The sequence below is a fragment of the Mixophyes fleayi genome, chromosome 8 (assembly GCF_038048845.1).
Source record: "Mixophyes fleayi isolate aMixFle1 chromosome 8, aMixFle1.hap1, whole genome shotgun sequence".
Classification (NCBI taxonomy): Eukaryota; Metazoa; Chordata; class Amphibia; order Anura; family Limnodynastidae; genus Mixophyes; species Mixophyes fleayi.
In genome coordinates, this window is record NC_134409.1 from 126,158,267 (window position 1) to 126,184,366 (window position 26,100).

General features: G+C 41.4%; 1 protein-coding gene across 4 annotated transcripts in view; it reads right to left on the reverse strand.

The window, feature by feature from the left end:
- The window catches only part of FRMD4B (FERM domain containing 4B), a 211,150-nt gene that overhangs the window by 116,240 nt on the left and 68,810 nt on the right, over window positions 1-26,100 (reverse strand). For all 4 annotated transcript variants that reach the window (XM_075183422.1, XM_075183420.1, XM_075183421.1 and 1 more), the window contains exons 2-4: window positions 19,975-20,040; window positions 14,727-14,821; window positions 7,113-7,205 (exon numbers count right to left, since the gene is read on the reverse strand). In XM_075183422.1, the coding sequence (XP_075039523.1) occupies window positions 7,113-7,205; window positions 14,727-14,821; window positions 19,975-20,040 (254 nt within the window). The remainder of the gene's footprint in view (window positions 1-7,112; window positions 7,206-14,726; window positions 14,822-19,974; window positions 20,041-26,100) is intronic.

Here is a 26,100-nt window from a genome sequence, read left to right on the forward strand (position 1 = left end):
AAACCACTTTCCTGAGCTACCAGAACTGCAGGCTCCTCATGTGAGGTACGCCCAGGGCCGGATTAAGAAAATGTAGGCCCCTGGGCTAAGAGTACTGTGAGGCCCCCAATAATTTGTAAAGGCCTCTGCCCCACCACCGCCAATTCATTCCCCTCAGCCCCAATATATCACCTCCGCTTCTCCTTCCCCCTCGATATATAGAAAAACACGTACCTGGTCGTCCCCCTCCTCTTCGCTGCAGCCTGCAGGCTCCGGGGAGCACCTCTTCTTTATTTTTGACCTGCTGTCAGTGCAGGGCAGCTAACAGCATCAGGTTTGCTGTTAGCTGCACCTGCCTAACAAGAAGGGGAGGCAATGGCAGTGAAAGTCGTGGGGCAGGGTCGCCCCTGACCTGATCGCTGGCATTATTAAGTAAAAATCTTTGTTAGGGCCCACCAGCTGCCCGAGGCCCCTGGGATATAGCCCAGAAAGCCCATTGCTTTAATCCGGCTCTGGGTACACCCGCAGTTGCAGAGAAACTTACCCCTGCGGCACTGGCAATGCCCACTTCCCCAGGGTATATGACTCCACTGCTCAGAGTGCATCTGTCGATAAAGCCAGTTGGACCCCTTCTGCTGACCAATCAGCTCCCTCTGCATGAGTCACGCTAATTAAGAGTTGAACCACTAAATACAGGGTGAGATATGAACGCATGGATACGTATACCGTCTGTAAGGCTGTATTATTAAAGAAAAAAAATGCTTATTCTACTTCTAAAAATACTTCTATTAATGCGAGAAAACCTTAAACTCCACTGGACGCACAATATGATATTTGTGTGTTTAATAAACACAATCTCCTGATACCCTGTGGCTAAATACATAGGAAACCAAAGACATCTCCCCCCCTCCCCCCCCCGGCCAGTTATTATCATCTGAACAGTAGAAATGTGTTAAGATGTGCAGAAAACAGACTAATGAACAGACGTCTTTATTGTCTGAAAACTGGATTGTGAAGGTCATCTCGGTGTCAATTTCATGTTTGGAAAAGACTGCGGGGCATCAAACAGGCACATTCTTGTAGCTCATTTAAAACCTGATCCTGTACACTATAGGTAAAAAATATAATTGAGAATGTTCGGTGTCCTATGGAGCTATCTTTTAGACATGTGAATACCTCTGCCTCAGTAAGTCATTACTTTCCCCATCTATCCGTGTACATGACCTCCCTCTATATCACAGGTCACAGGGTGATGTATACTAGTATATTACTAGCCTAAACAAAGACAGTGAACGTCATCCGGGTGACCGATATGCCGCAGAGCTTTGGTGCTTAATTCTCTGCATAGGGCACATATAGGTGCAGGCTCACATTACAGAATGTCATAACTGTCCCGGAAAATCAATCTGTCCCTATTTTTCCAGGATTGGGGGTAAATCTGATGTTAAAGCTTTAATTTTAATCTTTCCAGTTTTCTTTTAAAACAATGTTCTGATTAGCCTTTCTCCCGATGTGATATCTTTAACGATTTTACCAACGACTGAAAGTCCCGATCAGCAGCCGATTCCTGTGTACACACTATACATGTTTTACAAGATTTACCTTTAGATCTGTGCTCTTCATCTGTCAGAACCATTGGCTGAAAAGATTGTGACGCTGTAAAGTCTATAGAGATCTGTCTACATTGCTGGTGGTGAGTGCGTACACACTGCAGAATTTGCCCGACATCGTTCCAACGTTAATAGTGATTTTTAGTCCGTTTATAAAATCAGATCAAACAATACGATGTGCTTTGGTACGATAAAACATGATCGTTGGAGCGTACACACTAATGAGATATTGGACCAAACGGTCTTTTATAGTGTGATTAGATTGATAATCGGGTGAAAAACCGCAGTCTATAAAACTTTTAGGTTAATTTGGTTAAAATGTTAAAATTGAAGACTGGGGGACGGCAGATTTGCTTTTCACTCCAGGCGCTAAAATTTTAAGTTACAGCTCTGGTCCGGGACTTACCATACTTGTAAATTTGTATTTCACAGAATTTATAGTTCGCGAAGAGAGCCAGCCATCTACATTCACATCGTACTGCCGTGTGGTGGGGCTGGGGTTGGACTGGAAACATTTAAGATCAAATTCTGCCGACGGAATGTTGAAAAATTCACAGACAAGTGCGGAATGGCAGACCTCCCACCAATCCCGAAGGTGGGACAAAATAAGCCCCGCCCCTGTTCCAATCAAACTCAAAATTTGAGTTTACACTCCACCCACTTTCCTTTTAAGCCTCACCCCTTTTGCCATCCGCAATTCGGGATGTCCCTCCAAAATTGGGACCATTGGGAGGTATGGAATGGGAATATTTCTTGAATCACAATGTTGATCATCTGTACTTTGAAGTAGGCAGATTAGTGGACCAGTAACTTATCCAGCAGTATTTTTATATTTATAATAGCTGGCCGGTCTGCCAGGCTCAATGTGGCTCTGTTGTTTTTATTCATTTCTACCAGTAGATTAAACTCCATCTAAAACTGGCAAAACCAGTAACACCGGTCTGCTTGTTTAAACAAGGTGCCCTTTCCTCTAGTTAGGATATAATTGTATTTACTTATTTATTTTGAGTCTTAGCCTGTGCCCTGTAAAGGTAGTGCATTGGAATGGGCACTGCCAGAGTATTAGCCGGGGGCATGTGAGTAACTAGCTCATCAGACCATCATTAGCCTCCCACCTATATAAAGGCAAGGCTTAAATATGCAATTGTTTTCCAATCCAGGACAATGGAAATTAAAACCTGCTGTTGACTATTGAATCACTGTTGTCAATCAAACCCTCCCAGACTGCAATAGTAAAATCATGCACCACATATACTGATCAGTAGTGATGACAGTCTTGTATGCATGCTATAACATGTGTTTGCAATCAGGAGTAACTGTAAAAATGCATTTTATGCTCAGAAGACATTAAGAAATTCTTAATAAATGTATTTCATGGGAAAATTAAAAAAAAGCAAAACTTTTTTTCTTTCTGTTTTGTCATTAATGCCTGTATTATTAACAGGTGACATCATTATTTTTTTTTCTTCTCTGCGTTCTTTTGCAAGTTTATAATCCACATTGGTGTTGGACGTATCCTACAGTGTTTTGTGTAGTAGAGTACGGCAGACCTACACCCAAATTCATCAGTATATCTGCTCCTTGCTGAATTTGGGTGCTGAATTACGAGCGTTTTTAAAGCACGTTGCTCTTAAGCTGGGTACACACTACACGGTTTTCGTCCAATAATCGGCTCAAACAGCCGACATACGACCGCTCGTTCAAAAGTCGGGTCAGTGTGCGTAGTGACACGATGGTCGAAAGTCTGCCCAAATGGACGATTGTCGCCTCATTTGGTTGGTCGTACCGTTTAATATTTTCCTTCCAATCTCGTTTCCGCTGTGTAGTGTGTATAATCTTCCGACCGATCCACAACAGTGAGTGCGAAATTACAGTCATTGCTCACGACAACATGGCTGTAAAAAGTTGCTAAAGGGACGTCCGCTCTTCCCTTTATCGTCCTAAACAAGGCTAGTGTGTATGCAGTCCATGGACCGAGCGATCGGAACATCGATCGCATGTAAAATCGCTCGGCATAAAAAGTTGGTGGAAATTTCTGTAGTGTGTACCCAGCTTTAGAATGCATGCCTTACTGAATCAGTCCCCTAATGTTCTGGTATCATGGAGTAAGTACGCTGTGTTTATACAGCATAAATAAGACGGTTAGTTCATGATGGAGAAGACATCTCACCAGCTAGACTCAGCAGCCATGGCGTTTTCCATTGTTATAGCCACATGGACTCTTCATACTGGTGATCGGACTTCAAAATATGTCCTAATGCTTCTGTGCAAAGGGAATATATAGTCCCTTTAGGGACAGCTTGATAAGCCTCTGAAAAATATCATGTTGTCCACCACTTATCTAGGGACTAGGCTGCAGTGAGAGAGCCTTGGGAGGAATAAGACATATAAGGGGTCATTGAACCTATAATACAAGTTGCCTTATATGCAAGACCTAGTAATAACATTGGCGGAAATTGAGGGCTTCCTCATTGTGTTTGCATTTGTTAAGCTGGGTACACACTACACAATTTTCATCCAATAATCGGCTCAATCAGCTGACATACAACCGCTCGTTCAAAAGTGGGGTCAGTTTGTGCAGTGACACGATGGTCGAAAGTCTGCCCAAATGGACGATTGTCGCCTCATTTGGTTGGTCGTACCGTTTAATATTTTCCTTCCAATCTCTGTGTAGTGTGTATAAACTTCCGACCGATCCACAACAGTGAGTACGAAATTACAGTCATTGCTCACGACAAGTTGCCTTATATGCAAGACCTAGTAATAACATTGGCGGAAATTGAGGGCTTCGACATTGTGTTTGCATTGGTTATACAGCTGAGTGCAGGTTATGGTTATTGGCTATTAGCAGTTGTATGCAAATGTGGCTACAAGTGAGAGCAATGGGACTCCTGACCGGAATGTGTGAAGTAAAATTACAACCGTATATCAAATATCTGCAGTTCTGATAAGGGCACTAGTCATATATATATTTGGGAAATGTATTATTAAAGCTATTTTACATAAGCTGACTTGTATTTTAGTTTTAGTGTCTCTTTAAAAGAATTCACTACAATCAGATTAGTAACTTATTGGCTGTAGTAGTGTAACTGATAGCGGAGCAGCCCATGTGGCGTATGTAGAGTAATGATTTACCAGTATTACTGCAGACCTCCCACCTCACAATTAGCCTTTAGGGCCTGGTGATTGCGTGCTACTCCCCTGTTGGCTTATATAGTCCATCCTGCAACTACTACTAAGCACATTGCTTTATCCTTCTTGTGTTTTCTGTGCTTTCAGCCATGTCTACATATCATCAGGCAGCAATGTTTATCTGTGTTGCCCCTTGTTACGATCCTGCTCTGCTGGAGCTCCCTGGATTGGCTTCAGTTATATCCAAATAGCAGCTTTTATGACGTATCCCAGGGCAACAGAAATAAACAGCTCTGTCCGATTATATAAATGTATGGCTGAAATGCACAGACGGAATCTAGAAGGATAAAACAATGTAGTTAGTAAAAGTGGTCGGAGGCCATGCACGAGCTAATAAATTAAAGACATCCGGAGGTGGAAAATTCCTTTAACCTGCATCACTACGACTGGTAAATATGATATTTTATAAGATAACAAAATGCTGATTGCTGCTCTGTCCAAAGTTACACCTAAATAGTATAATTTTTTCTCAGCGCATCAACAACTTTGACCCAGTTCACAGGGGTTTTAAGTGCTCACCTTGCTGACTAAGGCTAGCATCAGAGACCTGCTAACACCTACAAGTTGTGTACAGCACAGGGAATATGTGTGGTAAGAAGAGTTAAACCTCCCTCCATCTGCCAAGAGATAATGCGTATATAGCGCCCCCTGCTGGAAGATAGTGATGACTAAACTAAACTGTGGTCATCAAGTCAAAACCATCATCTGATCCTAAGAAGTGTTGTTTTAGAAACACAATTTAGCTAACCTGGATCTCCCAAAGCTCTGCTAATGTGCACACAGAGGGCCTGAGTCATTAAGGAAAGTAAGGCAAAAAAAATGAGTATGTTTTCTCCTGGACAAACCATGTTACAATACAAGGGGTGCAAATTAGTTTTTTTTATTTTGCACATAAGTTAAATACTGGCTGTTTTTTCATGTAGCACACAAATACTTAATAGCTTTATATTTACACTGAAATCTAAAGTTGATCTAGGACGTGCTCTACCCCAACTATAAATCTGTTATCTCATTTTAAATTTACTTCCCCCTCCAATGCAACATGGTTTTGCTTTACTTACTTACTTTTGCTTAACTCTCCTTAATGAATCAGGCCCTTTGTCCTGAATGAATGTGCCACTATCATAGTGTAAAAAAAATAGTTGCCAAACCAGCCTATTCATAGAAAGGGCTCTGCCTACCATGATGCAAGGTAGAAACTGCTCCCAGGCAGACAAACTTTAGGAGTAGCCGAGGACAGAGTTTACATCACTTTCACTGCTGGTCATTGTGTTTCTTGTACTGTCACTGTAGGAAGTACACCATGACACAAAGAATTACCGTGCACTTCCTCCTACAGTCACTGAATGAGCAGGGTACTAGTAGATACCAGTGGGTGTAGACATAGTCCTCTCTCTACTCTGTACTCCTGCTATAAGTCACCTCACTCCATACTTGCCAACTCTCCCTGAATGTCAGATAGACTCCCTGAAATAGGGATGATCTCCCTCACTCCCTAAAGAGTCTGGCATTCTCCCTGATGCTGAGCCAGTACAAGACGTGGTTGGCTTCACCATCTGTGGCATGATGATACAGTTCAGAAATTGTGTCCTATGTCCATGTATTGATGCTTATGGAGGTGGCCATTTTCATGGAGACCAAGATTTAATCAAAGAATGACAGGTAAGACAACATGACTTCAGTAATGGAGACAGAAATGTAAAAGACACTTCAGTCTCTAGAGATTTATTAGCTGCTTTTCTTTAATGCATAGTTACCTACTCTCCCGGAATGTCCGGGAGACTCCCGCATTTCTGGGAGATCTCGGTTCTCGCACCCATAATAGCTAAGTGGCGGTGGGGGGCTTAATGATGCAAATATCGCGTCATCATAGCCCCCAAAATGATGCAACTCGTCAAATCCCACCCCCGCACGCACACCTCCCCCGGGATCTCCCTGAAGCCATTGAGGAAAAGTTGGCAAGTATGCCTCACTCCCCATATACTGACGGTGATACCTTCTGTGGCACGTCCTCATGTAGTGGCTTATGAGGAGAACAGTGATTGGAATTGGAAGCACTGTGGAGGGTAGGAAGGAATGTGGGAAAAGAGGGCAGAATAGGTTTCATTATCAATAGGCTAGAATCAGCCCTATTGAATGACTACAACAGTGACACCTGCAGGCATACATTGGTACTTCATCAAATTTACAAATTTGTTTTTAACTGTTGAATAACACACCTGCAGACATGCGGGGTCACAAAGCTATATACCATTTAGACAAATAGTATCCCATGAATCTTATAATATTTTTTTCTCAAGTCATATAAAAATGAAAAGAGATGTAACTTACCTTACAACAAAATAAAGTGTGACAGGGCCAGATTTTTTGGGCAGGTCATGGTCAAGCACTCTCTGTTCTAACTGCAGCCAGGTGTATTGACCACTGTAAGAAAAAACAAGTTGGAGGCATGAGCTTGGTTTTATCTACAGATGCATGTAATAATAATGTGCACATAGGTTTCACAAGAGTCTCACATGAACTATCTGCGCTGTTGTTAACGATTACATTCTCCGATTGGCTACCTGTTGGCCTAGCCCCTCCCACTTCACACTTGTGTATATACGGAGACACAGGAGTTGGCCAAGCTGAAATACTCAGTTCTTCTAGTAACATTCTAAGGGGGGTATTCAATTGTTAGCGAGATCCCCGGAAAAACGAGCGCTCGAAAAATATTAGCGTTAATACGGTAATATGCGCGTAAATACCGTTAATACGGTAGTTTACTCGCTGAATTTCATCTCGCAGCTCGGAGCTGCGAGATGAAATTCAGCGAGTAATTACCGTATTAACGCTAATATTTTTCGAGCGCTCGTTTTCCAGGGATCTCGCTAACAATTGAATACCCCCCTAAAGCTCTGATTGGCTATAAGTTCTCCCCCAATGATCTTCTTTCCGCCAAATCCAGGGGCCACTTCTTCCTGCTTATCCTCTCGGACCTCTCTACAGACATTGACATCGTGGATCATCCTCTCCTATTGTACACTCTTCACGCAATTGGCCTACCTGACATGAGAGTGATCTGCATATGGCTTTAAAATCTAACACCCACCCTAATTTTGACAAAAGGAAGTAGTTTAAAGGTTTGACCAGCCCCAAATATGTATACATTTTATCAAAACCATGCCTGTCAACATGGCAGCATGGTGGCTCAGTGGTTAGCACTTCTGCCTCCCAGCACTGGGGTCATGAGTTTGATTCCCGACCATGGCCTTATCTGTGAGGAGTTTGCGTGGGTTTCCTCTGGGTGCTCCGGTTTCCTCCCACAATCCAAAAACATGCTAGTAGGTTAATTGGCTGCTATTAAATTGACCCTTGTCTGTGTGTGTGTGTGTGTGTATGTGTATGTTAGGGAAATTAGACTGTAAGCTCCAATGGGGCAGGGACTGATGCGAGTGAGTTCTCTGTACAACGCTGCGGAATTAGTGGTGCTATATCGATGATGATGATGATGATTCCCGACTGAAAAATCAGGACAAGTATACCAGGTCTGATTGTCCTAAACTATGCCCCAATTCACTCAAACCAAAATCAAACCAAACCCCTTTCTGGCTGTTCTCACTCTTTTTAGCCACTAGAAAGCTGAACTGTCCTGTGAAAATAGGGACTGTTACCACTGTGTGGTCCTCATAACTAATAAACATGTCTGTAACTTTATGAAGAAGCTGACACTGGTACTTTACAAGATGAAACATTCAGTAGCAACATCTTATACATTTTAATAAAAAGATCAATATTTCCTTAAGCCTTTGATCTTAAATTCAGATTTAGAATTTGTAATATGCTTGAATTATACATATAAACAAATATCACACAGATTAATTAAATAGTTATTTCCTTCTTTTGACATTAGTATGATTGACCGCGTCCTCTTTCTTTATTCCATGGTGCTACCAATATTCAGTTCCCTGGGTACGGTCTACACAATAATAACAGGAAATGTTAACGTAAAAGGACGTTTGTATTCTATGACAGCAGCACGAGTCATTAGCAGCTGTTAGCTTTGCGCAGCTCTGACATCCAGAGGTGGTGAGGAGGACAGGGATCTAGGAGTCACTATTTCAGGTGACATAAAGGCAGGTAAGCAATATAACACAGCAATGAGGAAGGCAAGTCAGATGCTGGTTGTATAGGGAGAGGAATCAGTAGCAGAAAGAAAGAAGTAATAATACCACTGTATAGGTCATTGCTACGGCCTCATCTACAATACTGTGTTCAGTTCTGGAGGCCGTATCTCCAGAAGGATTTAAATACATTAGAGACTGTACAAAGAAGGGCGACTAAAATGGTGCATGGCCTACAGCACAAAACTTACCCGGAAGGACTAAAAGATCTTAATATCTATAGTTTGGAGCAGAGAAGGGAAAGATGGGACATAGTGGAAACTTCAAAATATATAAAGGGTTATAACAAGGTGCAGGAGGGAAACATTCTACAAAGGAAGAGAAGTATTAGAACACGAGGACATGTACTGACACTGGGGGGAAGTAGGTTCAGAGGAAAAACTACTTCACAGAAAGGGTAGTGGGTAGGTGGAATAGTCTCCCATCAGAGGTGGTAGAGGATAATACAGTAGAGAAATTTAAACATGCTTGGGATAGACATAAGAATATCCTTACAAACAGTGTCGGACTGGGACATGAAGGGCCCACCGGGGGAAATGCAGCGGTAGGGGCCCACTACAATGGGGTGTGGCCAACTGTAAGAGGGGTTGTGGTCAGTCATTAAAGGGGATGGGGTCAGGCCATGGAGGACAACGTATAGCACCTTAGTATGGTCCATAAAGAAAAAGAGGACATTTGCAGTGAGGAGCCGCGAAGGAAAAGACAGAAGAGAAGAAAGAAGTCAATAGGAAAGTAAGTGAAGGGGAGCAAATGCAGCATGGAGGGCACTGTGTGAAACAGGGGAGACAGGGAAAGGGGAGGGATGAATTGAATACAATCAATCATCATCAGCTATTTGTGTGCTGTCCATTCTTTGTGGTTAGTGTTCTCTCCCCTCATAGTGTACACAGAAAACAAATGCTATACTACAGTACTAGAGATCAACCATTCATCATATGAAAACCACAATATAAGGGTATAGACTAAAAATTAATATATCCATGAAGCACTATGGAGACCACAAAATTATTAGCATAAAAATATATGCACATTTAAAATATTACATAAATCTAATTACACTCTAGACACTGGCAAATAAAAACAGGACTCTAAAAAATGATCTACCCACAAAATGTACACTCAATAATAATCCAATGCCACTACAAAGGACAAAAGCAAAACATTAATATTAAAGCATATAGCAGATGCAATCCTATAAGGACCTAACTGTCTGAATGTGTTTTATTCTGATTAAGATATGCTTCTATAGGGAATAGAGTCCCACAATTGATTGAAAACAAATAAACATGGAACATGATATAAACAGTGAATTTGGTTACTAGTTTATTAGGAATCCATTCATTGGTCAGCTGCAATAGGATCCTTTTATAGAGGCACTGAAGACGTATATTGCAATGAAGCCATTCTAATTTATCTCCCTCCCTCCGAGGTCACACAGTGGAGAGCTCTAGAGAAGTTTGCACGATTTATTACTTACTGATTACACGGACTCACACTGCAGTTAGGATGGCAACTTTATGACTACAGGACGCCTGCAACTACAGCAGAAGGAGTAATCTGAGATCTGTGTCACTGTGAAGCATTTCTGCCTCTCTCTGTCTCAGGAGCAGGAAGTGTTCTCACGTGCTGGCTGTAGGCAGGGATTAGTTTGACAGTCTCCGTTTCATATGTAGACTGACCGCAACTCGGTAATTCTCTGCTCTGCCTCACCAACAAAGAGGGCGGGGTTATCAGGCAACAGGGCCTCCCGGGGGATACCCCGGCTCCCCGGCAGGCCAGTCCGACACTGCTTACAAAGAATAAAGGATCAAATAGGGTTTGAGGTTACCATAGGTTAATAAAAAATGGGCAGACTAGATGGGCCAAGCGGTTCTTATCTGCCATCAAGCTTCACACAGTAACTGTTTAGCAGTTTGCAGCTACCGCATTTACTGCATCTCCAGTAATCTATTGTCTCTGTGATCTGACTAACATACAAGGGAGGGGGGTCAATACTGCGCAATGTGTCACAGAACACCCCACTGAGCACATTTCGGCACCCCAACATTGAGGATTGTTCTGTGTACCTCTATTGGGTGCAAGGAAAAAGCTGCGATGTTACTTCACGGCGGAGTAACCTGGCCGGTCCAGGGCACTCCGTGGCACATCATGATCAATTGAATTCCCCCCGGGATGTCTTTAAATTCTTAAGGATGTATTAATGAAAAGATCTGATAACCTATTTTAAACAAGCAGTAATAGTAGCAAACATTCTGGAAACCAGAATGGATCCTGGTTACGGGGGTCCCTCACACTTTTAGCTCATACTTGCCAACTCTCCCGAAATGTCCGTGAGAATCCCGCATTTTGCGAGAGTCTCCCGGACTCCCGGGAGAGTGTGGCAATCTCCCGCATCTGGCAGAATTCTGCCCACTCCCTAGTGAAGTGGACAGAATTAGGTCCAAAACGCCGCAATTCACCGGGGAATCGCGGCATTTGGCCCCGCCCCCTACTGTCAAATGACGCATTTGCATCATTACGTTACGGGGGCAGGGCTAAAATGACGCGAATTTTGGAGCCCCGCCCCCATCACGCCCACCTCCCCCGGCAGGCTCCTGGAAGCCAACTTCAGCAAGTTGGCAAGTATGTTTAAGCTCTCACCCCACAGACCCCTACCCTAAAGCGGTACCTGACACACCGTCACGTACAGGCTATTTTCTCTTTGAATAAATGTCAACGTAAATATATAAACATTACGCACAAATTGTTCTACAAGCGCATTAAATCACAAAGAATTTTGTTTATCAAGATTCAAATCTTTCCTAAAACAATACTGCTGTGTAGTGTATGGAGAAGATTAAACCTCATAGCGTAAATCGTTTTTTACTGTTTTCTTTTTTTATGTCTGCCAAAGCAACTGTGTCAATGGCAGGAAATGACTGGTAAATGTACGAACAGCCTGGCATTAAAATCCACTCAGAGTCAGACACCCTGCCCTCATTAATTTGTGTTAATTTATTCATAAAAGTAATTATGGAGTCGTTATTTTACATATGATCCGCGTCTAATTGATTCATCATACGGCGTTCTATTCATAGAGAACAGAATGTCAGGCTCGTTAATAATTAATAACGGACTGGTATATTTCATGTCATTCGCTGCTACGCTGTTGTACTGGGAACGCGGTAAAAGATTCTACAGACTAACATTTATAAATAATTTCCTCAGAAGTTTTAATGAGATTCTTGTTAACTATATTTTTTTCTCATTGCAATTAAATATGTTTTTTTTCACCTAAAAGATTAATGACATTTCTTATTTTTGGCTCATGGCTTAGAAACTTGACACTGGATAATTGCCAAACTGTATATTAAAGGTGGACTCAAATAAAACATGACTTTTCCCAATAAGGAGATCCCCCCCTGGTAGCAATTGTGAGGGGTTGTTTCCCCTGTGATAATGTTTGGTACCTCCCCCTCACTGCTGGAAACTCTGTTGATGATACCATTTCCGGAGCTGGGCAGGGGGTTGAATGACTGGAGCCATTGGGTGAGATTAAGATGCCTGCAGGGGTGTGTAATGACACTGGTTTGTGATTGGATCATTGCGGCAGGTGTCCAATCACACACCACTTAAAATTGCAAATTAGTGGTTTCTACAATGCTGATAGATGTCATGTTGATTACAGTGACAATATTTGTTAATGTAGAGGGGGGAATCCCCCCATAGTGTACACTACTTATAGGCAAATTTTATAAATATGATATTAGCAAATAAAAAGCTGCGTCAGGCAGCAGCATGACTAAATACACACCTCTCCATCAAAACAAGCCCGATAAATGGGCAAGTTGCAAAATATATTTGCAATGTACATGGATTATGAGGACAGAGGTGATGTTTTGAACTCATAAATTTCTGAATATGATGAGAAATGCAGAATATGATTTTGCAAAGGAGCAGTTATTAATTCCACAGGTCCTGGGGAAAGATAATGCACAGGAGACCAATGAAACGGGTCATTCTGTACATCTTGTGATACTGAGCACAGTGTACACGATAAGGATCTTCAATGGTGCAGAGATATATTGCATAAGATATATTGCTATACTCATGTCCGTTGCTTTATTTACAAACAAATCTAGCTTTATTTATAAAATATGTCCCATTATAAAATAGGAAAGTTTCTACTATATACATTGTGACACTATCAGATACCATTATTCCTTGGTCACAGTTTAAATAATTTAATGGATGTCTACTGGGGACACGTAGCTACAATACATTTCTGTCCTTGATGAAATAATCATGCAGAAAGGGACTCTCCATTATAACTGCGTTATTATAAACAGACTTAAATCCTCCGATCTGAAGTGATAAGTGTCCTCATAAGATGATTTCATAAGACATAATGATTATAGCAGCTCATAAATGAAAAATGCTATTTGCTTCCAATTTAATTGACTAGAAGCCATTAGCAACAGTGACTAAGTGAAATAACACAATATATTTATACAATGCCAACTATTGCAAATTAATGGTGACTCATCTACGGAGCAGCTTTATATTTAATTATAATTTATGAAATCCCTATACAGTAAAGAAGAGCTGATTAGAACAATATTTAGGGGATGACCTCCCTCCTCTAAGTAGCAAAACCACCCCATTCAAGTAGAGTGCTTCTTTAAATTTAATTTTGGATTGGAACAGGAATGGAAGGTTCTGTTAGTGGGAGGGAACAAAAAATATATATTACAAACAAATATAAAAAAATTAAATTGCTTGGAGTATAGCAATGCACATAGGTGGTTAATGAAGTGTACATGAGGCAGATGGGGGTTAGAAGTGGGATCAGCATTCATCATCATCATCACCATTTATTTATATAGAGCCACTCATTCCGCAGAGCTGTACAGAGAACTCATTCACATCAGGCCCTGCCCCTTTGGGGCTTACAGTCTAAATTCTCTAACACACACACACAGACACACACAGACACACACACAGACTGATAGAGACTAGGGTCAATTTTGATAGCAGCCAATTAATCTACTAGTATGTTTTTGGAGTGTGGGAGGAAACAGGAGCACCCGGAGGAAACCCATGCAAACACGGGGAGAACATACAAGCTTAATTCATGACCTTTGGTTATACCTCTGATGTGGGATTGGGAGGGAACCTCTGATGTGGGAGTGGGAGGGAACAAAAAATATATGAAGTCATGAAAAAACCCTTCTCATAGGTAGCTGGTTATTTAATTAAGGTGATCTCCCTAAGGGGACTCAAATCTGCAGTCACCGCTCCGTCCCTCCAGCAGACCTTCTCTGCCTAATGCAGTTCTAAGACACCAGCTACAATATATATATATATATATATATATATATATATATATATATATATATATATATATATATATATATATATATATGCTTTTATAGCTCTGCACAGATGTTTGTGCAGCCATAGGACAGTCTTGGACGATGTCTCCGCTTTACCCCTATATTTAATGGCAGAGCGGTGAGAGTCAAGAGTAAGGAGAGGTCAGTGAACCTCTTCCATATATTACTATTTTCAGCCATTGCAACAGTGCCACCTTCAGGCAAAGAAAACGAGAAGTGCATGCCCTACAAAACACATTCAGTTTTACATCTCTGTTGTTGTGATGTGTGATTTTCTTTATATGTATCTATTTGTAAGTGACCCAAAGTTATCTTTTAATACAAAATAAAACTTAATATACTATTTACATTGTATTTTAGCTATATCAGGTAACCTAACAAATCATTTTGAAACACAGGCTACTTACGTATCATTCAAGAACGAGATCCCAAAATACTCCTTTTCTTTCAGATTGAAGTGTGAAGCCACGAGGTCCAGCAACTCACGAGACAACAGTTTGGGCTGTTTGAATAAAAAGAAAAAAATATATATTTATCTAAAAGAGTATTGGTGAGATCATAGCCAGTCCTGTATTAGTCCTCCAGGCAGACAGGGGGCCCCAATCAGAGGTATAACCAAAGGCTCATGAATACTGATCCACTGCTGACCCCCATCTGCTTCAAGTACACTTCATTAACCACCTATGTGCATTGTTATACTCCAACCAGTTTAATTTTTCTATATTTGTTTGTAATATATATTTTTTGTTCCCTCCCACTAACAGAACCTTCCATTCCTGTTCCAATCCAAAATGAAATTTAAAGAATCACTCTACTTGAATGGGGTGGTTTTGCTACTTAGAGGAGGGAGGTCATCCCCTAAATATTTTTCAAATCAGATCTTCTGTACTGTATAGTTATTTCATAATTTTAATTAAATATAAAGCTGCTCCTTAGATGAGTCACCATTAATTTGCAATAGTTGGCATTGTATAAATATATTGTGTTATTTCACTTAATCACTTTTGCTAATGGCTTCTAGTCAATTAAATTGGAAGCAAATAGCATTTTTCATTTATGAGCTGCTATAATCATTATGTCTTCTGAAATCATCTTATGAGGACGCTTATCACTTCAGATCGGAGGATTTAAGCCTGTTTATAATAACGCAGTTATAATGGAGAGTCCCTTTCTGCATGATTATTTTATACAACAACTGTATGATGCACCCACTTATAATGTTATACAGCTGTCATATAAATTGAAATGCAATTAAAATGACTTAGCACTCGCGAGTCATGGTTAATTCTGCTCTGCAGTGTTGTTCTATTAAAAGAGGACATGGTCATAATACAATTATTTATATATTAATAATTCTATATATATACTGTATATACTGTATATTAAAACAGGCACATTTAGCATTTTTTTATGCAGTGAGAATACACTGGAAATTGAGAATTGTTTTGAATGTACTTAGAATGTTTTCCATACAGAAATGAAAAGATCAGAAGAAAAAGGGCAATTTAATAAAGATCATTTATACACCCGTTTTAGATCAATCAACATAGGCGAAAACCATGAAAAAAGTGTAAATCTGTTTTTTCTTGCTAAATTAAGTAAATTATGGTGATTTTTTGGGGTTATTTTTAGTAAAAATGCATTTGCTCTCCAAATATCGTAGCTTTTTATCATAAATGTTAATGGCCTATTCATTTCATTCATAAAAATGAATGGGACCATTGAAATGAATGGAGCTACACAGCATTGTTAATTTTTTTCCCCATGACAACAGATATTCAACTAGCCTCTGTTGATGTGGTCCCTGGGGGTCCCCTCACCACCAGCAAATCAGAAGCAGCCAGTGTGGGGAACTACTTGTGATTGGCTAGCTGCAAAGGAGAGTCACAGAGAGCTTTCAGTTCAGTAGCCCATTCAATTTATTGGGATTTCTGTCATCATCACCATTTATTTATATAGCTCCACTAATTCCACAGCGCTGTACAGAGAAGTCGCTCACAGCAGTCCCTGCCCCATTGGGGCTAACAGTCTAAATTCCCTAACACACATACACACAGACACACACATAGACTCCGGGGTGCTCCGATTTCCTCCCACATTCCAAAAACATACTGGTAGGTTAATTGGCTGTTATCAAAATTGACCCTAGTCTCTCTCTCTGTCTATGTGTGTGTGTGTGTGTGTGTATGTTAGGGAATTTAGATTGTAAGCTCCAATGGGGCAGGGACTGATGGGAATGAGTTCTCTGTACAGCGCTGCGGAATCAGTGGCGCTATATAAATAAATGGTGATGATGATGATGATGATAGACTAGGGTCAATTTGTTAACAGCCAATTAACCTACTAGTATGTTTTTGGAGTGTGGGAGGAAACCCCAGCATTGTTATGCAACTATAATATAAACCCAACTGAAATCTATAGAAAAATCTCTGTACATGCATCAAAGAGTTTTGTTGTTTTCCCCTCATTCATCTAAGGCCAAATCAATTATTTTAAAACCAGTGAGTTTATTTCTGGTGATTTCCACAGTGACTTACTATACTGTAATAGATTATCTTATTGCAAAATAGCAAAAAGTTGAGATTTCAGTGATTTGTAGATGTCTGATGATAATTTTTTTCTCGGTCTTTTGTCTCCAGCCTTTTTTTTTTTAAATGAAAATCATATTCCCAAATCGATAATAAATTTATTTGCAATGTATTATACCATGTCATATATTAAAAGTGTTTTAACCTATCTGGAATTCTAAGCAATCTTGTAAAGTGATTTTGAAAGATAGTAGTCACGGTGGCTCAGTGGTTAGCACTTCTGCCTCACAGCACTGTGGTCATGAGTTCAATTCCTCACCATGGCCTTCTCTGTGAGGAGTTTGTATGTTCTCCCCTTGTTTGCGTGGGTTTCTTCCGGGTGCTCCGTGTTCCTCCCACACTCCAAAAACATACTGGTAGGTTAATTGGCTGATATCAAAATTGACCCTAATCTCTCTCTCTCTCTGTGTATGTTAGGGAATTTAGACTGTAAGCTCCAATGGAGCAGGGACTGATGTGAGTGAGTTAATCTGTTGGTGCTCCATATACTACTATTGTAGTCTAATACTAAATACTCAATCTGAGCTAGGACATACTTTACTATGAAAGCGCATTCAAAGTTTGGGCAGCATGGTGGCTCATTGGTTAGCACTTCTGCCATACAGCACTGGGGTCATGAGTTCAATTCCCAACCATGGCCTTATCTGTGTGGAGTTTGTATGTTCTCCCCGTTTTTACGTGGGTTTCTTCCGGGTGCTCTGGTTTCCTCCCACACTCCAATAACATACTGGTAGGTTAATTGGCTCCTATCAAAATTGACCCTAGTCTCTCTCTCTCTGTCTGTGTGTATGGTAGGGAATTTAGACTGTAAGCCCCAATGGGGCAGGGACTGATGTGAGTGAGTTCTCTGTACAGCGCTGCGGAATCAGTGGCGCTATATAAATAAATGGTGATGATGATGCTTCACTACAACAGCACTTTACAGGGTCCAATCCTACTCTTTGCTGTTATGTTTTAAGAAATTGTATAATTTGTGTATTAGACGCCCAATCCCTTCGTTCATATTTATTGTATAATGCAGATGTTATTACTAGGGGTATATTTATCTGCACAGCGCTTAATTTTTGTTTTGTATAGAGAATCCAAATGTGTTGATAAAAACGTTCATCTCTTATTATATAATTATCAGCCTCCACAAGTGAGAAAACAGATTACTACAGCTAGTCACCCGGAGGAGCTGATTGCGCGGTACAGACGTAACACCTGCTGCTTATTGCTCCCTAGTCTGTCCTGTGTCACAGGTTTAGGAAGCAGATGGCCGTCTCCATCCTCACCTCTTGCCCAAGGGTGGTTTGTATTTTGTCAATTACTGAGGGCAGTCTGATCACACTGGAATGTGATACATTGTAACAGAACAAAAGACAAGGGATTCCTGCTGCATTTTACATTTCGTTTGGAGTTATTGAACCACTAAACTGCACCGATCAATACAATCTTCCCTCTACATCTATGTATTTTTGGCTCATTTTAGCAGCTTTTGTAGAGTATTCCTATGTAACAGAAATTCAGCTTATACTCTATATACCAGGCTTGGGTAACCTGTGGCACTCTAGGTGTTGTGAAACTACAAGCCCCAGCATACTTTGCCAATATATAGCAGCTCATTGCTGGAAGGGTATGCTGGGACTTGTAGTTTCACAACACCTGGAGTGTCACAGGTTAGCCAAGCCTGCTATATACTATGCAGAGTTTCTAAAGCTAAAGCAATTGTTTAGTACTATCCTTAAGGGGGTAGTTAGCACCAGGGGAGGGCTGGCAAATTTTAGCCAGGGGGAGGTAGGCAAGACTCGACTCAGCAGCCTATTTTAAAGGAAAAATAAATGCTGTGACCCAGCCCAAGGTAGCCAACTATGGGACCTGCCCGGTGGGGGGGCAGATGTGTGAGGGATCCGGCGAAACCAGAGAGGCTTCAACTGGACCCACTGTAAAGACCAGTAACGTCATCTTGGCAAATGCAAAACGTTTCGCAACTTAATGAAAATATGCCTTTTACACTGGAATTTTTGCTCTTCACCGCTCTTAAATAGACCCCTAAGTCTTCTCCCTTTGAAAACTGCAGCAGGTGCTTTGTAAAGTAGATCATACTTGCCAACTCTCCCGGAATGTCCGGGAGACTCCCGAAATTCGGGTAGGTCTCCCGGACTTCCGGGATAGCAGGCAAATATCCTGCAAACGGCATCTTGCTATCAAAATGACGAGATTCTCGGTGAATCATATCATTTTGGCCCTGGCCCCGCGTCAAAACGACATTTTGTCACGGGGAGGAGGGGGGGGCAAAATGACGCGATTGACTGAGCCCCTCTCCCCTCCCGCCCTCCAACCACGCCCCCCTGCCTGGGATCTCCCGGAAAGAAGTTTAAAAAGGTTGGCAACTATGAAGTAGATCCTGGCTCTAGCAAAAGTTGGGATCCAACTTGACTGTCACATAATAGAGAGCAGGACATAAAGTAGGGTACATGGTTCAAAATCTACCGTCCCCATAGAATATGTGGAATGTAAGCGAGCTGCGCCCCCTTACTGCTTTGTCTGTCTATTATTACCCAGTTTTCGTTTAATTACTGTATTTGTCCCCAATTTTAAAGCGCTTTAAAAAATAAATGTTAATAGGATGCTGCTGTCATTATGGTGGGGATACCAGCAAAAGAGAAGATTCTGACATATTTAATGTTTAATAACTAAAGAGATAAGCACAATCTATAGCTAGGTTTAGGTAGAGTCTAAATTTTCACATTTGAATTCACTATCATAGGTTCATATTCTATTTTCTTTTAAAGAGAAACCGTATTGGGATTAACAAACAGCATCCCGGCCCTCCTCCATGACAATGTTTAGAATAAATCAACCAGAAAAGATAACTCCACAGTGTATATTTACAGAAAACATGGCTGCTTGGATTGATAAGTCTATCCGTGGGGCGGCCATATTTGTTTTGTTTTTACCTTAGGTGAAGACATCGGCCATGTTGTAGACCGAAGGAGTGGGATAAACTGCTAGTAACTGAAGTAAATCTAGTTCTGCACTCACTCACTCACTCATAAACAGATAATAAATAGTAATAAATTCCTACCTGGACTAGTAGCTCCAGCTTGCGGTCGTCTAACAGGTGGACCTTGCAATGTCGGCCTTCTGCCATCTGCAGAGACAAAAGACAAATTACACAAACCATCTCCATGACATCCAGCACAATATATCTGTATAACTGTCCTACTTAATTCTGTAATTGTACGTTATTGTAATTCCATCACTTTACACCTTACAATAAGTTAACAGCAACCTAGGCCTGTAGGGAAGAATAGTAATTAATGTCATGTGACACGCATATCTAATTGGAAAGTACAAGGCTGCGGATCCCCTGAGTTATACCGCAAATATGTCTGATGTTTGTCCTTTGATATCTTTATGTAAATATTTAGCAATTTGCATGTTCTCTCAATTTACTTTTCAACTGGAAACTCCTCATATAATGCACAAAATAAAAAAAAAAGTGAATTACAGGTGAGTTAGAGACGCTTCTATGACTGACTGAGCTAAGAAGCTGTAATCCTCACGATCAGGGGTAGATTTACTAAAACTTCTTACAGGATAAAGTGGAAGTGTTGCCCATAGCAACCAGATTCTATCATTATCCAGTACATTCTAGAACAGGCTTCGCTAATTTGTGACACTCCAGGTGTTGTAAAACTACAAGCCCCAGCATGCTTTGCCAATATACAGCAGCTTATTGCTGGAAGGTGATGCTGGGACTTGTAGTTTCACAACACCTGAAGTGCCACAGGTTAGCCAAGCCTGTTCTAGAACATGATAGCTGGAATCTGATTGGTTGCTATGGGCAAAACCTCCACTTTTCCAGTTTAGAAGTTTTAGTAACTCTACCCCTCAGTCTGTTCCCAGATATCCAACAACATAGTGTTGGATTTGCTAAAGCCTTTAAAGGGAAGCCCTATCACCTCTGCGACAGGTTCTCATTAACATTTGCCAGCTCATATACGTGAGGCAAAAAAAATGATCTGAAGGGGGTGGGGTATTCCCCCGCATACCAAATGGGACAGGTCAGATCTGGCGAATATTATAAGCCATACTTGCCAATGAATTACAACATCACAGCCCCTCCCCCATTGCACGACAACGTGAATCTCCCGGAAGGGGAATTTCAAAAAGTAGACAACTATATGTCTGTAATTCTGCTTCCATCCCTTTACAGCAGGCTGCAATGTTAACTCTGCATTCCATACTGCGAAATAAAATATGTTTTGTACACAATCTCTAAACACCACATTTTCATCCATGAGGCAGTATGTGCTTACATTACTGTATCCTGATACAACACAAGATACTTCTCTATGTGTATAGTTTTGTGAAGTAGTGGTTTGTGATCTATAGTTCTTAGCTTAGTACAGGCTCGGAAGGTTATTTGCCAAAACAGCTCAAAGACGCAAATCTACCCTAAAAACATATCAGCCCATCAGACATTAGCTTTTAACTGCCAACTGCAAGTCGGACAATAAAAGCAAAGGTCTGATTGGTTGCTATGGCTTTCATTTGCTTTTCGCTCAGATGTGCATTGCGGAGCAATGTTTGTACAGTAGATAAAGATAAGCTTTGTTGCGTTTTTAGAAAAACTTTTCCTGTACTCCAATCATATCCCACTGTAACATCACAAAAATGCAGTCTCAGTCTGTAGAGTACTATTAGCTATGTACAGTCTCCCCGCAGTGTATAGATGTCAAGAGTGTCCTTGTAAGATAGTGAAAGAAATCAATTACTAACAACACTGATCCCTTGTCACATCCAGGCAATGTACTGACAGACCTTGTAATCCGCATCCACTTCAAATTATTAACCGTTTACTCACAAAGAGCTTCTTTGTAAACAAAATATATTCTATAAATATAATACAGTGGTCTGTAATCAGTGTGTCGGGTACATTAAACTGCACTCGTCGTACACACATAGTGGGATGAGCCAATGTTCATAAGAAAACAGCCTATTCAATAGGAACTAACAACATCTATTAACTGGCTACAATCTCAGTGATGTCACTGATTCCTAGTGACTTGATAGGCTGCATTCTCAGTGATGTCACTGATTCTTAGCGACATGATAGGCTGCATTCTCAGTGATGTCATTGGTTCGTTGTGAACAGATAGACTGCACTTACAATTGGTTCAGTCCTCAAAATGTAAACAGTAATAATTCACCATAAGACATGACATCAGGGATGTACGAGGTGGACAGACGCGAGAGTGAGTTTAAAGCACTTAGCGTGTGTTCTCAAATCCTATTCAATGCGCTTTGCAATGCTCAAAAAAAATAATTTAGGTAAATGGACCTTTATAAGCACATACATAACATTTGACAAGTGCTAACACTATGTTGCAGGAAACATTTGAGGCATGTTAAAGTTAAAATACTGGGCTATGTGGGAGCCAGAATTAAATGTGTAGTGGGTAAGAACCCTAAAAAAAGCTTGTTTGGGTCTGAAGTCTTATCAAGCACTTTATTTAGTCAGCTACTTAAATTGAACTAAAAAAAGAAAATGACTTGTGCGGTGAATATAATATTCTGCAAGGCTTCAGGTTTATAATTAAACATCTTTATAATCACTGCAAACAAGTCACTTCCAAGTGGCAACATTCTGTTCCGTCTCGTCTGTCTCATTAGGCAGCTATTGTTTTGCAGTCAGATGGATTTTTGGCAGACTGCAATTTTCAACAAGGGTCCTGATCAAAGACCCTTCTCTGGTCCCAGTAAATGAGTTCTCAGTGTGACATAATATGGTGCTAAGTCTGTTGTAAGAGTAACAAAGGGAATGAACAGCCCTCCTGTAGACATAAGTCCACCAACAATTATACACAACAGACGCCACTGTGTATTACAGACATCATTCGTCACTGTGTATTTCAGACATCATTCGTCACTGTGTATTACAGACATCATTCGTCACTGTGTATTACAGACATCATTCGTCACTGTGTATTACAGACATCATTCGCCAAAGGAGAAATATATATATTTTTTAAATATTGACTTTGGCACATGAAGTCAAGCCCCGCCCCCTCCGCCCGTACATTCCGGCTATAATTTTATTGAAGTGGGCAGATGGGCCGGATGCGGGAGAATCGCCAGCTCTCCTGGGAGTCCGTAAGACCGACCTGAATTTCGGGAGTCTCCCAGACATTCCGGGAGAGTTAGCAAGTATGCCTAAGACCCTTCCCCCATTAAACTAATCTCATACTTGCCTACTGTCCCAAAATGTCCAGGAGACTCACAAATTTCAGTGAGTCTCCCATACTCCTGCAAGACCAGGCCCCCCCCCCCTCCCAAAGTGCACCTACACTACTGAAGTGGGTGGAGCCGGGGTTGGATCACGTGACTTGCATTGTCAGAGCCCTCACCCAGGCCCGGCGCTCCCATTAGGCAAGGTTAGGCACTTGCCTAGGGCGCCGGGCTCTGGAGGGCGCCACAGAATTCTGAAATACTTTAAAACTGTGCGGTGACCGCTGACCATACCTGTCACGGCCGCCGCACAGCATTCAGATAGACGGGGAGGGGGGGAAGAGGCTATTTTGTCACCACTGCCGCCTCTCTGCTCCGTCTCCTCCCCTCCACTTACTAGTGTCAGTGAGTGGAGGGGAGGAGACGGAGCAGAGAGGCGGCGGTGGTGAGACAAGGTAAGGAGAGGAGGGAGGAGGGCGACGATTTTTGCGGGGGGGGGGGGGGGGGAGGGCGCCGCTTTTTTAAAAATGCCTAGGGCGCCGTGGACCCTAGCACCGGCCCTGCCCGCACCCCCTGCCTGATGCCACGGATCGCGGCATTGCACTGCAAAATCACGCCCTCTTGCCGCCACTGTCCCCTGACCTCCCCTCTGTGATCTCCCAGAGGGGAGGTTTTAAATCTCTGCACGTAAGTCTAAACCCATAATCCGCTATGACACTGATGGACAATGGGAGGGTCAACAGACAATCAGCCAGTCAGAATCGGTTCCCCACACAGGCCGCTTATGATTGGCTAGCATGGGTGGAGGGAATTTGAATATAGTTGTTTATAGGAACAAAGTTCCCCTATACACTCAACTCATTTACATGCATTTGTCAGAGATGGGATAGGAGGAGTTTGATGGAGGAGGGGCATTCAATACAACCATCCAATAGTATGCCACTCCATTAGGCACCGAGTGCACCCCACCGCATCTTATCAAACTGCTCGCCAATCACTGTCTAAACCACCAATAGGCATTTAAACAAGTGAGGGGGTGCACTACGTCCAATCACTACAGAGTTTAACCATTTACAAAGTATTAGTACAAAAAGTAGAGGACTAGTACAACTGTGAATGTGAACTCACTCACATCAGTCCCTGCCCAATTGGGGCTTACAGTTTAAATTTTTTAACACATACACAGACACGCAGACATAAAGAGAAAGACTAGGGTCAATTTGATTGCAGCCAATTAACCTACTAGTATGTTTCTGGAGTGTTTGGATGATGATGATGATGATACCGTATTAGCCGGCAGGGTGCGCAGGCGGAAAGTGAGGCGACACCCGGCAGCTGATTAAATCTGCCCCCTTTGAGTAAAAAAAATCACAGGAGCCTACATTTCAAGTGAAAAGTGATGCAAAGAAAAATGCATTTTGTTCTTGCATGAGTAGACAGTCCACAATATACAAACTAACGTAACACTACATACAATGTACAGCTAAAAACACCACAAAGCACTACATACAGAACTCAAGGGACAGACACTTTTGGAAGCTAATGAAGGAATTTATCCATAGTTCACCCTAACAAACAAATTAAATGATTAACAGATTTTCTAAAACATTAGAAAATCAAACTACGGTAAATCTAAACATCAAACACACAGTGCTGTACAAACCATATAAACATAAGACAAGTCAGTATCTTCCTTAGCTCTCGCTCTCTGAGAATTTCTATTTTTAAACCCTCACCAGATACTAATGACTAGCGATCAGCAGCACCTTAGCATGGGGCTACTGAGATATAGAGTAACTTACCTCACAATTAGACCACACGAGTCAAAGAAAACACTGGCAAATAGCAAATCATTGCAGAACACACAAGTGTGATAAACACGTTCCTATAAATACTACAGTGGAAGTAGGATTGGAACGGGCTCCGTCTCCTTCCGCTACCAGGCAATCTCAAGGAAATGACATCCGTGTTAAAGACTGATTGCAGGTTTGGAAACAAAAGCCTTTTACGTTTTAGTCAACAGAATTGTGAGTTTTCAGTATTGTGCGTAATTCGGAGAAGAATATACAAACTATATATACTCTGATGTTCTATAAATGTTCATGGTTATTAATAGAAAATTAACCTAAAAAGTTTTCTCTCAGTTGGTTGAAAACAATATAAAATACTCCTTTTTGTCCTGTTTTTGGATAAAGATCTTTATTTGAGTGACAGTGCATTTGGTTGTACAGTGAAGGCAGCCATGAGCGGTCCTTGGTGGTGCCCTCTGCTCCCCTCTAAAGAAATGTCTGGTAAAAAGTATAGTTACTCATACTTACCCACTCTCCCGGAATGTCTGGGAGACTCCCGAATTCCGGGTAGGTCTCCTGAGCTCCCGGGAGAGCAGACAATACTCCCGCATTCTGCCCACTTCCTAGTGGGCCTCCATGAAGCCATTCCCGGTGTATCGCATCATTTCTGGTTCCTTCCACGGCATGTATATATATTTATATAGGAAAGGTTTGAAAACATAATTGCCTGCTCTCCCTGAACATCCAGGAGATATATTTGCAGCCGCTTTCCTCTAGATCAGTGGTCAGGGAACAGGGGTAAATTACCCCAAATGGGGTAAAAATGAAATTCCTGGGGGTAATGCTGCCGATTCACATGCTGTCAGTTGGATTGTAGACCCCCTTTAAATGTGAAATTGCTGTTGTACCAGAAGAGCCTCAAGGGTTGGCAGAGGCACTTCTTGAGCTTTGATGCTATAATAAAGCACGTATTGCATTTGAAAACAAAGCAGATCTGTCATATTTTTGGATGTCAACAGCTGCAAAGACATTCAAAATTGCACATGAGGAGGCAGTCAAAAAGTTGCTGTCTTTTGCAACAACCTACCTATGCGAGCAAGGATTTTGCACTCTAACGAACATAAAAACAAAGCAGAGAAATCGATTGGACGCTGAAGACTGTATCCATATTGCTCTGGCATCAAAAT